General features: G+C 38.0%; 1 protein-coding gene across 1 annotated transcript in view; it reads left to right on the forward strand.

The window, feature by feature from the left end:
- RYR2 (ryanodine receptor 2) overlaps positions 1 to 18,228 on the forward strand; it is a 467,985-nt gene that overhangs the window by 183,372 nt on the left and 266,385 nt on the right. Inside the window, exon 17 of the mRNA XM_069484586.1 lies at positions 8,731 to 8,826. Within this exon, the coding sequence (XP_069340687.1) occupies positions 8,731 to 8,826 (96 nt within the window). The remainder of the gene's footprint in view (positions 1 to 8,730; positions 8,827 to 18,228) is intronic.

Genomic DNA, 18,228 nt, shown 5'->3' on the forward strand with positions numbered 1-18,228 from the left:
CAAGAGGAGGGGAAGTGTACCAACACTGGCTTTGACTGATCAGGGACCCACTCCTGAAACTGGGATCAAATCCTCGGACTGCCTGGCTCTCATGCAGGGGATGCGTGTTCCAGGAATGCCGGCCAAGGAGCTGAAGTGTCCACCGCAAATCTTAACTCAAACAGTTTACTTATCAGTAAGGTTTTATGAATTGAATTCTAAATCAGAACGTTTTTATTCACTACCTAGCACCGTACTTAAGCAGAGTATGCCCTCAATAAATATTTGTTAGAATTAATTAATAAATGCATTATAGTGATTCCTATTGATTTTTCTGTAGCAGGGTAAATTAGGTCATCAATTCACTTTATTAAAAATCACTGGACCTATTATCCCTCCTTGATTAGGTCCTTTTTTTGGAACACAAAAGCCTAACCTTTCACGTGTAGGCAACAGCCCCTGAGAAAATGACCCTCCTCCTTGCCGGTCAGCGTCTCAGAACCCGAGTTCTGCTACTTATGTGACTTTGGACAGGTCACTAAATTTGTGCTCAGTTTCCTCACCTGCAAAGTGGAAAAAATAAAAGTGCCTATTTTTTTAGGGTTCTTATGCCAATTACATGAGTTAATGTGAGGCACTTAGAAAAATGCCAGGCATACAGGGAGTGACACCTATTATTATTATCAATATTACCTGTAAAATGGTAAAAATCATTCCTCTCAAAGGCTGTCGGTGGCTTCAATGTGGTAATGTTTGCCAAATGCTTAGCATAGCTTTTGATTGTTCTTCTTAATCATTATTCTCACTTCTTTCGTATACTTGTTATCATCATTTCCCTTGTTAACACAGTAAAACTTTCGTCTCCAACCTCTGGTTTCCTTCTTGTTTTTTTTTGCCTTTAAAATATGTGTTAGAAAAGAAACTCTGCTTAGGCCTGTTGGATATAATGAGGAAAGTTCTGGATTAGCCAACAGAAGACAGAAGATCATGATTATTGTAGATACATACACACTGCCTCTTGGCTTCCTCATCAGAAAATGGAGGTCATAAAGTTTTGTTTATATTTATCTCCAGACTAAAAATTTCACATTCCATCATTCTACACATTCTCTGAACACAGTGTCATACATCTGCATCCTTAGCGTCTGGCCTGTAGCCAAATACTTAACAATCTCAATGATATTTATTAATAGATAAAGTAAGATTTCTGGTTACTCTTCTCTACTTCTCACCTCCAGGCTTTACTTCCGTCCTCAGGGCGCCCTCACCCACTTCCTCACGAATTGTCATTGACCCTCCAATACCTTTTTCACACCTGTCTTAGCCTAGTCTTCAGAATGCGCCAGCTCTAGCTCACTCTGTCTCTAGCCTCTCTGAATTGCATCCTGCTAGTCCTTTCCTCTGATCGAGAACTTCCAGAACATCTAGAATTACTTCATATCAAAGAGACTTGAATATATCTTAAGTGTATGTCCTACGACCTTAATTATTTATATCCCACTTGATTAACAAAGTATTGGATGGAGGTATTACTTAATATTGGCAAATTTGAAATCCTCCAAAACCCACATCTGAAAAAAGGATAGCAGTAGAATAATTATATATATTTATATATATATCTACGAATATGAAGCATTTTCAGGCACATGATTATTTTATGACTTTTAAACTAATTGCATGCAGCAAGAGACATAAATTCTAAATCTACTTTCCCTTCTCATGTGTATACATTCTTGTGTATTTGCACATTGCTATCCCTAAGGGAGTGTTTGTTAATCCCCCACACCTGTTTCTTCCAGATAATTCTGAACACTTATTTATTTAAATACCTCACCTCAGAAAAGCTTCCTTTTGTCTCTTTTTTCCCCGAGCTTCTTAATTCCTTATGTGGCCTCTTGATTGGCTGTCCTTTTATAACAGAGACTGTCATGTTGAGGGGAATGTGGACTTGGAACCCAATGAATCTGGATTTCAATAGAAATCATTTTATCCTATTCAGGCTGCGATAACAAAATGCCATAAACTAGCTGGCTTATAAAGAACTGGAATTTATTTCTTACAGTTCTGGAGGAATTCTGAGATCAAGGCACCGGCAGATTCTCTGTCCGGTGAGGTCTCGATTTACCTATGGCATCTTCTCACTGTGTCCTCACATGGCAGAAGGGGTGAGGGTCTCTCTGGGGTCTCCTTTGTGAGGGCACTAATTTCATAAGATCTTCACCCTCATGACCTGATTTCCTCCTAAAGGCCCAGCTTTCTAATGCCATCACCCGGGGGTCAAGATTTCAACATAGGAATCTTGGGGGAACCCAAATAGTCAGACCATAATGGAAACTTTATCCATTCATGAAAGATTATTTCAATGCCTGCTGTGGGAGATGCTGTGATCTGGGCAGTGAGGGACAGTGGTGACCAGGATGTGGTCCCTGCTCTCACGAGCTTGTGGTGGAGTAAGAAAGACAAGACAACATGCGTAGCAAAGCCAGCCATCTACTCTGCAGATCCTTACAGTACTGTCTTGACCATCTTGGGACAAGTTATCGTTAAAGTACGTTAATAAGTAACAAAAGACTGATACATTAGACTATATAAAAATTAAAAGTTTTATGATAAATAATGTTACAAAATTAAAAACAGATGGGAATTTGGGAAAATACACCATCTATATGAAAGACAAAGGCCCACGTTCTGTAATTATATAACGTTTTCATAAATTCATAAGAAAAGGAAATATTATATAATATAAAAACGGACAATAGATAGAGGTGGGCAGTTCACAGAATAACAAATAAAATAAAAGATTTTCAACATGCCAAATAAAATGCAAATTAAAATAAATAAGCATCGTATTTCACTTATTAGGTTAGCAGAGATAAACAATTTGATAATACCCATCATTGGGGAAAATGTTGGATAATTATTCTTGGAATGTAAATTGATGCAATTTAAAAAAAAAACATAGCTATTTTTGTGTCAGTCATAAAAAAAGCAGACAAAGCTTGGTCTGACTATATGTAAAACTTTAAATGTCAATGTTTTTCTCTCAGAAATCTTACCTTAAGAAATGTATTCTAGTGATGTATTTGCACAAATGTGAAAAGTATGTCCACTGTAAAATTGTTTATAAATAGCATAAAATTAAAAACACTTTTTCTATCAACAGGGGATTGGTTACATAAGTTATAGTACCCTTATTTAACACCATATAATCATTGAAAATGAGGATAAATCTATCTTTTGGAAAAGTGTATGAAACAAGCAGGCTAGATTGCTGCTCTTTTTAGCATGTCAATCTATAGTATGGTATTTTTTTTTTCCTTTGGAGATGGGGTCTCACTCTGTCACCCAGGCTGGAGCGCAGTGGCACAATCATAGCTCACTGCAGCCTCAAATTCCTGGATTCAAGGTACCCTACTGCCTCAGCCTCTGAGTAGCTGGGACTACAGGTGCACACCACCATGCCCAGCTAATTTTTTTTTCATTTTTTTAGAGATGGGTTCTTATTATGTTGCCCAGGCTGGTCTTGAACTACTGGTCTCAAGAGATCCTACTGTGTCAGTCTCCCGAGTTGCTGAGATTATAGGTGTGAGCCACCTTGCCCAGCTCTATGGTATGCTATTAAGTAGAAAAAAAAGGCAATTACCATAAATACAGTAAGATTCTAATTGTATGAAGTTTAAAATATCTAGAGAAAGATACATTCTTGTGTATACATTAGACATTTCTGAAAGTATGCACAGAAGAATGTTAGGTAACTACTTCTTGGGGGAGAGATCTTGATTTTTTACTTCTAATTTTTCTTAATCTATTAATAAACATTACTTTTATAATTGGAAAAAGGAGTTAACATCTATGTCTAATGCTAGATAATTGATGGTAAAAGAAAAAAATCTAACGTATTGATTCCAGTTGAGTGACGAAAATAGAACATTTTATATCACTGCAGATAAAGGGAATCTCTCCCTATATATACGTGATAGTTTTAATGGGGGGTTTTTCAGGTAGATAAGAGTTATGAGAGATTTTGGTTTTTAAGTATTCCTTTGATTTCTTACGATTTTTGTTTTTATTATAGTGAATATTGATTTCATGACCTGAAAAAAAATCAATGAGTACAATCTTGTGTTGAATTTTGACATGGAAAAGTCTTCAGAACCATCTGGTGTCAGTAGTTTTTACTGAATTCATTGTAATTGTAAGATAGATGGCCATGTGCACCTAAGTATATACTTCACTTTGGACTTGAAAAGTCTCAGATCTGCAGCAATGGTTGGAGTTCTAGAAGATATATGTATCTCACTGTTCTTCTTTGCTCCGCTGTGAAAAAGTTTGGTTCACATATCAACTCCAGACTCATTAAGCTTTCTTGCATTCTTCCAAACAGATAGTAGATTCTCGCTTAGGGTCATGTGTGAAGCAAGCCACTGTCTTCTTTTGCTTTTCTTTTTTTTTTTCTTCAGGGTGTCTATTTAGCAGGGCAAGAAAGGGGAGAAGGCGAGAATGAGAATCTATAACAATTTAGCATTTGACATGGAGATATTTAATACGTGTTTTAGGTGGAGAATGACCAAAGTAGATTTATGAGCCTGCCATCTGGGAGACAGGATCTTAGAGACACCGATACTCACAGTTTGAGAAGCATTGCTGTGGCGTGTTTCATACATCTTTTCTGACATCCACGCAATTAATCTATGGGAAGCTTGCAAGCCAGGATGATTTTCTAAAGATGCCTGAGAAATGGATCTCTGGCAAACTCTCTCTATGAATACTCATTTTTTTCTCTTATTACATTTATGTGTTGTTTCTAAAGAGCTACAAAAAAAAAAAAAAAAAAACCACACACACACACACATACCCCTTAAATAGAGCTCATTAATAGCCATGCTTTTTGTCAACGTTGAGTAAAAGTCATATGAAATTAAAAAACTAAGAAAGTTTTTAAAATGGCAAAAAATCAATACCAATTTATTCTTTGACGTTTTAGGAAATATATTATTCTCTCCAGAATGGATTTCTAACACCAAAGATCACTATTTTGTTCTTTTATTTTTATTCTTTGTGTCTATACTGCTTTATTTCTTAAGCTATGCAATAAGCTTTGTAATATTATCTATACTTTTTTTTTAATTTAACTAGATTTAGGGGGGTACAAGTGGTTTTTTGTTACATGGCTGAATTGCATAGTAGGGAAGTCTAGGCTTTTAATAGACCTGTCACCTGATATAAGGTACATTGTATCAAATAGGTAATTTTTCATCCCGTACCCCCCTGCTGCCCTCCCAGACTACAGTGTCCATTAAGTCACTCTGTGTATGACCATGCATACCCATTGCTTAGCTCACATGTATAAGTGAGAACATGCAGTTGAATACTAATTTTTGGAGATTTAAAATATAAAACCAACATGATGCATCGTTGCTCTCTTAGTGACCAGTTTCTGAATGGTTTAAGACTTGGAAAGGTACAGCAGATAGGGATCTTTGCACATACAGATCGTCTTCCCAGCGTCTCAGGGAGACGGATCTTCCTCAGTGCTGTGAAACACTGGCGGGAGGTGAGGGGTGCAGGATGGCAGTCCAGAGGTGGAAAAGAAAGGCGTGGGCTTCAGACGTGCTCATATCAGGTGTTATTCTAATGCTTGTGCATGTAGATAGTTCCCATCTTGTTCTCCAGGAAACCCTGGAAAGGCATTTTATAAATAAGACACTTTTTTTTTTTTTTCAACTTGGTAATAGTCTTACCTTCTCCCACCCTGATGACTTCCAGGCAGGAGTCTTAAAACTCCAGTTTACAGGGTCCCCCAGCTCTAGAGACAGCTCCTCAAGCTCTCCAAGAAGTTTCAGTGGTCCTGTACTCTTAACATTCTTCAGCAACATTTGAGGGTTTTTGTTGTGTTTGCTTTTTAATTGTTTTTGAGGTTTGGGACCATCTACTTGTTAATCTCAAAATGTTAATAAATATTTCTGGATTTTAGTTCTGTCATCTCCTCATTTGTCTATGCTGGTTAGGGCCTGTTCACTTAGTACTTCCTGGCTTGGACTGTAAGCTCCAAGACGGGGGCGGGTATTTGATTTCTTGCTCTATCTCTAGCATCTAGAACAATGTCTGAACTAAGTAGGTAATTAATATTTGTTCAATAAATTTTAAAAGTATAGGGATTTTCTTAGAATATCTTTAAATCTAAATGCATTTGTAATTCTCAGATTCTTTGAGTCTTTTGTAAAATGTTGAGTCTCAGAGTTTAAAGACACTGAAGCATGGAGCCCTAGGGGATATTTTGATACTAATAAGAAAGACAAGTACTATATGATTCCACTTAAATGAAGTATCTAAAATAATTGAATTCATAGAATCAAAGAGTAGAATGGTAGTTTCCAGAGCTTTAGGGGTAGGGAATGGGAAGTTACTAATCAAGGGGCATAAAGTTTCAGTTAAGCAAGATGAATAAGTTCTTACCATGATGAAATTAAATTTTTAAAAAGTAAAGAAATGCAGAATAGTGTATTTTTTCAAAAATAATTTTTCAATTGCCAATATTACATGCATTTCATATTCTGATTGGATAAAAGTTTAGGGATTTAATTATTAATGTCCATAAAATTGGTTCAGTGAATTAGCATTTCCTTGTTAAGACCTTAGTTGAAAATGTTGTTTTTTTTTCTTTCTTTTTTTTTTTTTTTTTTTTTTTTTTTGAGACAGGGTCTTGCTCTGTCACCCAGGCTAGAGTGCAGTGGTGTCATCATAGCTCACTGTAACCTCAAACTCCAGGCCTCAAGTGATCCTCCCACCTCGGCTTCCCAAAGTGCTAGGATCAAAATGTTGATATATTAAATTGTACTATAGTTATTTAACCACTGATATTCCAGGAGACTGGAAGCTATTTATTCATTTATTCATGTTAAGAAATATTAATAACATACCTATTAAATTTCAGGCACCATGCAAAGGAGTAGTAAGACAGAGTATATGATCTAAAAGAGCTTGAAATATAATAGAAGACTTGCAAGACATTGTATTATATTCCCACTTTATTTCAGCTCGTATTCGCAGTGTCAGCCATAGTCCCTGATACATTCACATCAACGTTTCTTAAATATATGTGGAAAAAAGTGATGTATGGAAGATGAAAGGTCTTAACTCAGTTTTTATGTCCAATTAGGCAGCAATTAAGGAATATTTTAAGGTTTAGCTTGCTTGTCTCAAATTAAGGAAAGGACAGTTACCTTGAGTCTGTTTTTGTATCTCAACACACCATGTAGGTTAGAGTTGCCGTTGCACTTTGGGGATGAGAATGGTGCTCTGAGACATCTCGTGATGATGGCCACTACAGACACGGATGGCATTGTTCTCCCTTTTCATTTTGAAAAGAAAGTAACTTTATTGTACTATTTGATTTTAAAATTAATACATCTTAGACAATGAAAGAAATAAGGAGGTAGAAACTACTCTTAAACTTAACCACTCATTTTGGTGATGTCAGAGGGAACCTAAGCAATTGAGTCATCATCCTGTCATCTTTGCAAAAGTGTCGTGGAGGCTCTAGTCACAAAAGAGGTCGTCTTACGCCATTGTAGGGATAGAAGCCTTCCTGTCTTTTCTGTCTGTGTTTCTTTTCTTACCCTCAACATTCATTCATTCATTCATTTTATGGAAATTGAAAATGTGCAGGTTGTCTTTAAGTTTAATTGCACACTCTGCAAGGTTTCCTTCCTGCTGCTTGTAACGTAGAGGTAAACAAGCAGTATAACCTCAAACGTCACTTCTTCAAACTGCTTCCTAGTGCTACCACATTTTAAATAGTGATTTTTTTTTTTTTTTTTTTTTGTGGCGACATCTTTCTCCCTTTAAATACCATATTATTGAAAAAAATCTTGCCAACCCTTTGCAAGCAATTATGCTTTCTGAACAATCTTTTGGTAAGAGTAGAATTCGTGTAAAATATTTACCAGACTTGATTTGAAAGAACTGAATGATTTTGAAAAATTTAAAATTTAAAATTGAGTGTATAAACTAGGTGGAAAGAGATTATAAATAGTCACATAGGAATTTTGTAGAAGTTGGGTTCTTTAGTCAAAGAAGTGTAGAAAACACTAGTTCTAAGCCAAGTTAGAATAGGTTTCTTTACTGCAGAAAGTGTCAAGAGTCTTTGATATGCATTGTGAATCTCCAAATGGGAAGAAGAGGTCGAAAAAAATGTTTTCAAACTTACTGGCCATTGGCACTCTCATCCTTTTTTTAAATGTAACACTTAGATATATATCTCTGTATGCCTGTTAGAGTTATAATTACTAGTTACGTATCCAAGTATATTATGATACATTGTTAGGAAAACTGATGTACTCTTAACTTCTTCATTATATAGGTGAGAAAATTGGGCTCAAGAGAGATGGAATAATTTAATCTCCTGGCTAATTAAAAGCAATAGGTATTAGAACCCAAGTGAGGGAACTCCCAGGACACTGGTTTTCCCGTTACCCTTCATTGTTACCTCCCAATGTGAAATGTTACTTCCTGAAATTATATTCCTTCTAATGAGCAGTGGTTTTATCAGTCCTCATTAATAAATATCAATTTGTCTTTTAATGTCTCAGTTTTGTATATGTAAGTATATATACGCTTACATACGTTTTAGATGTAACACGAAGATGTTTTGTTCTTGATCTAATATTTTAGGGCTACTATTATATTAGCATACCTTAAGTTTTGAGCTGGAAAATCACATAAATGTGAAACCTGCTTCTTCTTTTGCAGCGGCCCTAATTAGAGGAAATCGTAAAAACTGTGCTCAATTTTCCGGCTCCCTCGACTGGTTGATTAGCAGATTGGAAAGACTGGAAGCTTCTTCTGGTACGTTTGCCAGTTTTCTCCTTAGTATAATACATTATTTCTGTTTTCTTCTGTTCCATGTTCTTTAAGACATAAAAACGCACTGAGCTGGTCATGGTGGCATGTGCGTATAGTCCTCATTCCTTGGAAGGCTGAGACGGGAGGATCATTTGACGCCAGGAGTTTGAGACCAACCTGGGCAACATAGTGAGATCCTGTCCTTTACAAAACTGAAAAAAACAATTAGCCGGGTGTGGTGGCACATGCCTGTAGTTCCAGCTGCTCGGGAGGGTAAGGCGGGAGGATCACTTGAGCCAGGAGTGTGAGGCTGTGATGTATCATGATCGTGCCTGTGAATAGCCACTGCACTCCAGCCTGGGCAACACAGCAAGATTACATCTCTGGAAAAAAAAAAAGAGACATAACTTTGACTCTAACGATCAGTGGTGTAATATGAGTGTTTTCCTTTTAACAGTTTAATTATTGATAAAATCATTAGTATTTTCATTAGTCATTTTTGAATAGCAATCTAACAGTATCCTGCCCATTTATATATCTATTTTTTAAAGTCTAGTTATGAAGTCCTAAAAACCGCGAAAGAGCTAGAATTCTTTACTCTTTTTCAAAATTGATTACTCCTGATATATTCGACACACAAAAAGATCAGTTTGGAATTCTCATTTTTTCCCCTTGTGTTCAAAAGATTATTTGGACAGATTTGGGAAAAATGAGTTTCCCAAATCATATAGCACAATATTTTATTTAAAAGGGATTTCGTAAATACTCATCAAGGGTCTGTATCAGAGTAAGGTGGTTATAGACAATCAACCTGATATGCACATCTCTAATGAGTATGTTAGTTTTATTTTGGGGTTGTGGAGACGTATCAGTGATTGCCAGGCGGGCCTGAACCCCCTCCAGTGACACCCTCGGTGACACCTAAACGGAATCTGTGGCTCCTTCTCTGTTGCACATTATTTCATTATTTGTCCTTTGACAGCACTATTACCCTCTAACGTTGCTTGTCTTTCCTCTCAGTCTCCTTCTATAGTAGTGAACTTCTTGAAGGTAGGGGTATGATTTAATTCATCTTTGTTTTCTCTGAATGTATAGTGCTGTCTGGCACCTACAGGTGTTTATTAGTATCTGTTGAATAAATGAATGGATGTTTGAATTCACTTAAAAAATGCTACTGTGCATACAAAAGAATTCTATGACTTTTGCATGATAAAGATACAGTCAGGGACAGGTTTGTTGGAATTGAATGAATAGAGACACAGAAGAACAGATGATTGTAGTCAGAGAGGGTAGTTTTAAGTCACAGAGCAAAATTTTGGCATTTTAGATTGGAGGAAGAAAAAATGGAGTCACAGGGAGTTCTAAGGCACTGCTAGACTGTTGGGTGGCAGAAATAATATAGAGACTGGAGATCGTTGTAATTAAAAAAGCACCAAAATTATGAGATGAGGGCATTAAAAATATAGCAATATGAGTAATTGTGCATTAATTGCAGAATATATTAAACAAGGAAAAATGAATAATTAGTAGGAGGAAAAAATGATCAAATAAGTGGTAAGAAGATGACGGCATAGATTACAAAAGTGGATAAATTCTTGGGTCCAAGTGGCCAGAATCACTGGCAGGCTACATATATATATATATATATATATATATATACCTTTTCCTGGCCCCAGTGAGTATCTGGAAAGAGAGAGGCACAGGGCAGCCTTCAAAGCAGAGCGTCCATGCTACATGAATCAACTGCACAGCAAAATGCTCACAACAAAAAAGGAGAGAGAGAAGGAAAGAACAGAGCGAGCATCCTTTCAGGTCCGCCAAGTAGAGTCCAGTGTTTATTATAGAGTCTTCATCATGGTCAGTTACAGGCACAATTCCTTTGGTTACAAGTTGTTACTTGCAATTGTCTTTTTCCCATCAAGCCGTTGACTGCAGGCATTTCTGCTTAAAATGGAAGCCCTGTGCTCAGAGAAAGCGTAGTGAAAGTCAAGAGTAGGGGGAACCCTTAGAGAATATTTAATTTAACATTCTTATTTTAGAGGAAAGGAATTTGAGGCATAGAACAGTTAAAATGACTGATTTGAGATGCTGGAATTACTTACCGTTACAGCCAAGATTAAACCCTAGCTCCTTAGCATCAGGCTTAAAATATGTTCGCTGTACCTTGTAGCCTCCTGGTTTGTAAGTATCTAAAATGTATTTCACAAAACAATTTTCTCTACCATAGTTACACTTATGCTTCTGATGAATTACTCTTTCCCCAGAGGAAGTAGAGCGTTGCTTAGTTTTTGGAGATAGTAATAATAGTGATATGCACATGTACATGTGTATAATTTATTCCAGTTGTGCTTTGTTATTTACTGAGTACTTATGTATGCACCGTTTTATTTTCTCTCTATAATAATTCTGAGATTGCTGAACATACACTCACCTCAGCTTGTTAGCATGTAGATTCAAACTGGAAAATGCTTGAGTGCAAAATAAGGCAAAAGTGGGCTAATTTATTTTCCTGGAATCTAGAACCTTCTAGTCTTTACTGGCTCGGCAAGTCTCTAGTGCCTTCAGACAGGTATAGATATGGGGGTGTGTGTGTGTGTGTGTGTGTCTTGTCCTACTCTTTTGGTTGTTTTGATTGAGGATCGGTCTGTAATACCTAGTTTGCCATTTCCGGAACCAGAAAATGTCTTGGATTGTTTTTAGAAAGGAAACATTAGAAATGAAGTGATGATCCATAGGATAATAGGTTAATTATATCCCAATAACATTTTCAAATATGTTATAGATATTTAAAAGAATTGTTTAGATCTATATCCTCAGACATATTTAGGATATATTATTAAGCGAAAATTCATTTGTAGAATGTGTGTGATGGAATGTATTTTTGTAAAAAAGAAATAAAGGGCAAGAAAGACAAGGCAGGCAGACAGTCAGAAAAGAAAGAAGGGAAAAAAAATCCCATGTGATATGTATATATGTCTCTACATGCGTAGGATGTGGAAAGATAGACCCAAGCTATTCACGTTGGTAACCAAGGAACTGGAATTTGCAAAAGGAAAGGGTAAAGCACTAAGTTCTCTAGGAGTGAGGAGTTGGGTGTCAGAACCTATGCTACAAATAGACAAATGGGAAGCAATGATTAGACTCAAAGGTTCAAGGATCACATGAAGGGTCTGATGACCACTAACACCAGTTTTGTTTTTCACGTTCCTTTTCTTTTTCTTTTTTTTCCACTTTGCTTTGCCTCCACTACTCTTTACATCCTGCCACTGAAATTGAACCAAGGGAGTCTCTGATAATTACAAGAATCACCTCTATATTTAAATGGTCCATAAACAGACCTCTCCCTAATGTTATTGCAAAGCAGAAATATCTTTCCAACATTGCTTTGATTTATTTTCAAATATGTTTTCAGAGTGTCATGAATCCTAGATCCAGTCACTTCTGTTGCCAATAATGAGGAAAAAGAAGCTCCTGCATATGGAATGGAAAAAAAGATGTGTAAGGAGAAGCCAAACGACAGAGCTAGAGTCGAGGTGCTCAGGGAGTTGAGGTCCAGGTGGCTGAGCTACCTACAGTCGGCCCTGTCTGCTGGCAGCCAGCCGGCACGTGTGTGCGAGCCCCGGAAGGAATATGTATAACCCTGCCTGTTGGGCAGGGGTTTAACACAAACAGATTCAGTTATCTAACAAGGTAACAGGTTTTACCTAAAGCTTTTCCAGTTCAATTTTTTATATATTCCTGGGACCAGGCAGAGTGAATACCTATTCATAAAATCAGAAAGATTTTAATGTTTGTGAGGAGGATTGTGTATGTTGGCTGATTCAGCACCCTCAGACCAAGCCCTCCTCCCTTGCCTTCTTTAGTTTTAGAAGCTAAAAAGCAAAATTCTCAAAACCTTATCCTCAGTTAAGACTGAGGGTACCCTGTTGCCCCATCCTGGCCCTTGGAGAGCTTTGCTTCCCAAAGAAAGCCTTTCTAGGAGAAAGACCGGGGTCTTGCCTCAATCCTCTTGCCTGGAATAAAGATGCAGTAACTAGTGGTCAGCACCCAGCCAGGATAAGAGACAAAGCCACACAGGAAGGAAAGAGTGGGGAGCCGACCATGGAAGGAATCTGCGTGGTTGATGGTTTGAAACTAACATGCCATTGACTTCGTGGCCCCTTCCAAGTTTAATACAGGGCAATAGGACTTTTCCTTACTTGCAGCTAAATACCCTGTTTATAACAGGTCTCTTACGACATCGTATCTACAGCAAGGCAACTGTGTAAGAATCTATCTGAAATCATTAGGGGCACAGATCTCATTTTAATATAAGTGATTATGTGCCAGGTACTGTTTTATGTGCTTTATGAATATGAATCATTGTATCTTCATAACAACCATATGGAGTAGGTACTATTATTGTCCCCGTCTTGGAGATGGGGGACCTGAGGCTCAGAGAAATCCAATGGCTGAGCCAAGACAGACCCTGCTCTCGGACCCAGCACTCTGGCGCCAGTATCCTTGCTCTAAACCACCCCACTATGCTTTGCTCTACAGATTCTTACTGAGTATGAGATTATTAATGGAATTTAAATATGGGTAATTATATGGATGTGATGTTCTCTTGTTTTAAGGATCATTTTTCTTTCTCTTTATTCTAAACTCTGAAATTTCTAAGCAGGCTCTCATGGACTTTCTTTTGATCTCATTTCTCCGGACCCTCTTGTGATACACTCTTAAAATTCCTCAGTTATATTTACATTTATAAGTACCACTGTGAGAAATGATCTGAGGCCCCAGAACTGGGAAATAAGAAAAATTGGGGGTGGGAATCAGTCATTTACGGTGGAAGCAGCAACAGAAATGATAGGGAGGCAGATTATAATCACCAAGGGCTTTTTTGTTTAATTAAATTAATTAATTTATTTATTTTTAATGTAAAGAGGTCTATTCTGAGCCAATTTTGAGGACCATGGCCTGGAGCCATGCCCAAGAAGCCTTGAGCAAGTGGACTCACTGTGGTTGGGTTACAGTTTAATTTTATACATTTCAGGGAGACAGGAATTACTCATAAAGGCATAAATCAATACTTGGAAGGTATACGTTGGTTTGGCCCCAAAAGATAAGACATCTTGAAGCAGGGAGTCACAGGTTATAGTGGGTTTAAAGATTCTTTGATTGGTTATTGGTTAAAGAAATGAAGCTTTATCCAAAGCCTTGGAATGTTTTAAGTTAAGGAAGTCTGCTGATCAGATAAGCCAAGGGACATTCGAATACCCAGACTCATGTGATCTGTTAAGTAAATGGGTGACCCACAGGTGTGATTTAAGCTTTGTGGTTTTGTGGTTTAAGCTTTTGTGTGGTTTAAGTGAGTATAGCCTTAGGCCTGTTAGTGAGTCACAAAGGACATCTCCAAGACAGGAGGCGGCATGACCTACCTTCCCCTGGCCAGCAGCTCAGGTTTAGGGTATTTTGGGGGTCCCCTTGGCAAAGAGGGGTCCATTCAGTCAGCTGGGGGGCTTAAGATTTTATTTTAGTTCACAATTTATCCCTTTCGGCCAAGATCTGCCAGAGACAATACTGATGGCCAAACTCTTACTTTGTCCCATCTTTTCCGGGGTGGTGTGGCTACCTGCCCCAGGTCCATCCAGGCCTTCCGTGGGATTCCTGTGGCCAAGAGGACTTCATAGCCAAAAGGGCTTACAGCCAATTAAATGTTCTAGGCCATCGGGACTGGAGGTGGACAGGCACTTATTGACCCTTTAAAACCTTCCAGGAATGTCAAAGGCAAGGTTACAAAATTAATTTATCTATTAAATATAAGGGGTAAGCTACTATATTCTTGGGTTTAGTTGCAGACTTGTAGACTCTTTAGTGATTTATCCTAAGGTAGCTGATAATTTTTTATTGTATCTATTTGCATAAACCCCATAGCTGAGAACAATTATACTTAGGAAGCTCTAAATCTATGGGAAGCAGGAAATTCTTTGTGGTTGGGATGGATGTTTGGACCACGTGGCCCGGAAAGTCTCTCGGTTAGTGTTTGTTTAGGCTTCTGGGTGCCCATCCTTGATCTGGAGGTTCTGAACCGATTCCATCCCTCGATATTGGCAATTGCAACCTCACACGCCCCTTCCCCTGGGCCTAGAGGGAGGATGCTTGTAGTTTTAGTTGCAGGGCTTTGGCAGTGAATAATAGGCTGGACCCAGCAGGATTCAGTAGTTTTAAATCCTGGAGATATCCAGGATGTAAATCCTGGTAAACTTGGCTGTTTACTTAACGCTTGTCATGACTCTGGAAAACAAAGCAAGAGAATCAGTAATGTTTTAAATAAAAAGTCATAGAAAATATTTTAGTTCTTTCCATGACATTTTCTTAAAGAAGCATATCTCGGCCTATAGCTGATTATAAACTATTGTTTGAGAAGAATTAAAGTAAAATAATAATTGTGGATGATAAAGATCTTAGAATAGTCAGGGTTAAAGATGCTAAAAAGATATGGTTATTTCTGTGGCATACAATAATTTGGCATATATAATTATTGATAATAAGGCATATTAGAATTTTAGGAATCTTATATAGTTTTACAACAGATAATATATTTATACAAACACAACCCAAAGAAAATCAAATACCATTTCATAACTGACAATGTTTCCTGCATGGTTTAATATACCAGTAAGCCTAATAAGTTTCTCTTGGACCTTTAGTGGCTCTATTATTATTATTATTATTTTTATTTTATTTCAGAATTTTACGGGGGTACACATATCTTGGTTACATAATTTGCTTTTGTACAGTTTGGGTCAAAGTTACGTGTGCCCTTCACCTAGTTAGTGTGTGTTGTACCCACTAGGTGTGAATTTACTCATCTTTGCTCTATTATTAAAAGCTAGTTTGAGGTTAAAAGGACTGAATTTAGAATTTTGTTTTGGGGAAGTTGGTCAAATATTGCAGGTAAAATTTTATTTTAAGTTGACAAATTATAATTTTATATATTTGGGGGGTACAGAGTGATATCATGATATATATACACAACAGGGAATGGCTAAATAAGTCTAATTAACATATCCATCATCTCAGATACTTATATTTTGTGACGAGAACACTGGTGACACCTGTCACTATAGTAGAGTATCTGATCAGTTTATACGAATGGCCACCCTGAATTCCTTAGGGAAATGAAAGATAAATTACATATTGTCCCACGTTTATGTGTGACTAGTGACTTTGTCTTCTGGACCAGAGTTAATTGAAAAGACAAAAGATTGGTACGAGCGAGTACAGTGATTAAGTTGATGTACCTTTGAAGGCTGGGTTTTTCTTTAGGGTGTGCTGAGTACTTGAAATGCTGTCTGGGGCCAAGAGAGAGCTGCCTAAATGTAGTCAGCTTGCGGGGAGGCTGCAGACGTTTTCTGAGTCTTACTTTTTGTGTAGTCCATTCCCCGCACGCTTTTGCAGAGATGGAGGTGGTCTTTCTTTGGGATTCCTGCCAGTTCTTTCCCACTCTTAGTAGTAAGTGCCATTGAACAATGTCCCCTCTGGGTTTAAGTCTAATTGAGGAGTCCTTGAGTGCGCTCCAGATGCCAAAACTTCGTGCTCACATACAACACAACTTTGGGTACCTAGAAATAGGACAGTTTAAAGCTTCCAAGGTTATCATAACATATTTCTTGCAGAATATAAGCTCATCAGTTTTCAAAGATGAAAAATCTGTAAGCTGTGGAATAATCTGTTCTAGAATCAAGTGTGCCAGGGACTCCTCCTCCTTGACGTTTACTTAGGTATGCACAATTGAGTTAGAAAGAGCATGGACTCCCAGGATGTTGTTGGAGATCCACTGTTAGTGATGCAGAAATCACAACTATCAGATTGCAATAATAACAACAATTCAGGTGACACTAGCGACTTCCTACAGGTTGGTTGGGAGGTAGGATACCAGCCACCTGCGCTTGTTCCCCACTTTTTGCCGATTTTATTTTTTCCCCCGGTACACAGCCCTCCAGGTGGTGGTCCACAAGACCCAGGTTTGCCAGGGGAATAAAATAGGAAGTCTTGTCTCAGGAAAACCACAGAATCCAGTGAGGGCTCACTTGAGAGCAAGCTGCTTATTAGAAAACAAGATCATAAGCAGTGATTTCTGCATTCCACCTGGCCTGTTTCTAGTGTCCTTTGGGTACCGAGCTGATGTTTCAATTGTCACAGGCAGAATGTGCAAGTTTCAGCTTTTAAGAAACTGAGAGATAACTATTTATTGCCACTGTCTGGTTTGATTGGGTTTTGCTCATGCCATTCTGGTTATTAAATATTTTTAGCATCACCTTTGGTCAAGTAATTGCATTGTGTCACTTGCGTTCAGTTAAGCTTGAGTGTCCTTGACCTATCTGAGTTATACTGTGTCATGACTTAAAGCCTCTGTCTGGGACTGAGTTCATAGATGCTTGTCTGCATTGTGAGTAACTCAGTCCAGTCTTCTCAAGCCAACTTGCCTCTTGACCGCCCTTTCAGTACCTAAGCTTTTAAAATGGGAGCATGTTTGTTTGAACACAGTAGTCAAAAGAAGGAAGCCAATGACCACCCATCCAAATCTTCCATCTTGAGTACCAAGGCAGGGATGCACCGCGGTCCGGGCACTCCCCTCAGGGTCAGGGTCAGGGTCGGGGTCAGGGTCATGCAGTAAATGTAGTCTGGATAGACATTGGCTCAGCTGCTTTGGTACCTACCAAGTGCGCCTTCTCTGGAGAGAGATGACCAATGGTAGGTCTCAGGGTGTCGTCAGCCCGGTGGGATATGAGAGCCTAATTGTGGGTAATGAAGCCTGTCCCAAGTCCCTGGTTCTCTAAAAAAAGTTTCCTACCATTTCATCATCAAAAAGAGGGCTCATCCCTGCCAAGACTAACTTGTCAAAAATGGAAGCTCGTTTTTAAATCATTTTCCTCTATCTTCTTTTCTACTTTGTTAAGGAGAAGCAGAGGTTACGGGTATGGATTTTATAGCCATGCTGGCTAAATTCCAATTCCAGCTCTATCCTTTAGAGCTACATGACCTTGAACAAGTCACTTAGCCCCTCTGTGCCTCAGGCTTTTCACCTGTAAATGGGGCTTGGAAGGCTGCCTGCCTCAGAGGACTCTTGGTAACACTAAGTATGTGCTCATTAAATTAAGTGAGTAAAAATACCGCAATATGAACCTAGCCCCTTTTTCTTTTGTAGTTAGTGGTTGATAGCTACAAGATTTTTTTTTTTTATTAAAACCAAGATTTTCCCATGTTAACATTGCTAAGATATGGTATGGAGAATTTTAGATGGAAAAGCATAATAGTAGCCAGCACTTGTGCAGTCCTTCCTATGTGTTGGACACTGTTCCAGGCCTTTTAAACGTATTAACTCATTTAATCTTCATAATAGCTTTATGAAGTTGTCTT

Source organism: Eulemur rufifrons, chromosome 11 (genome assembly GCF_041146395.1).
Source record: "Eulemur rufifrons isolate Redbay chromosome 11, OSU_ERuf_1, whole genome shotgun sequence".
Taxonomy (NCBI): Eukaryota; Metazoa; Chordata; class Mammalia; order Primates; family Lemuridae; genus Eulemur; species Eulemur rufifrons.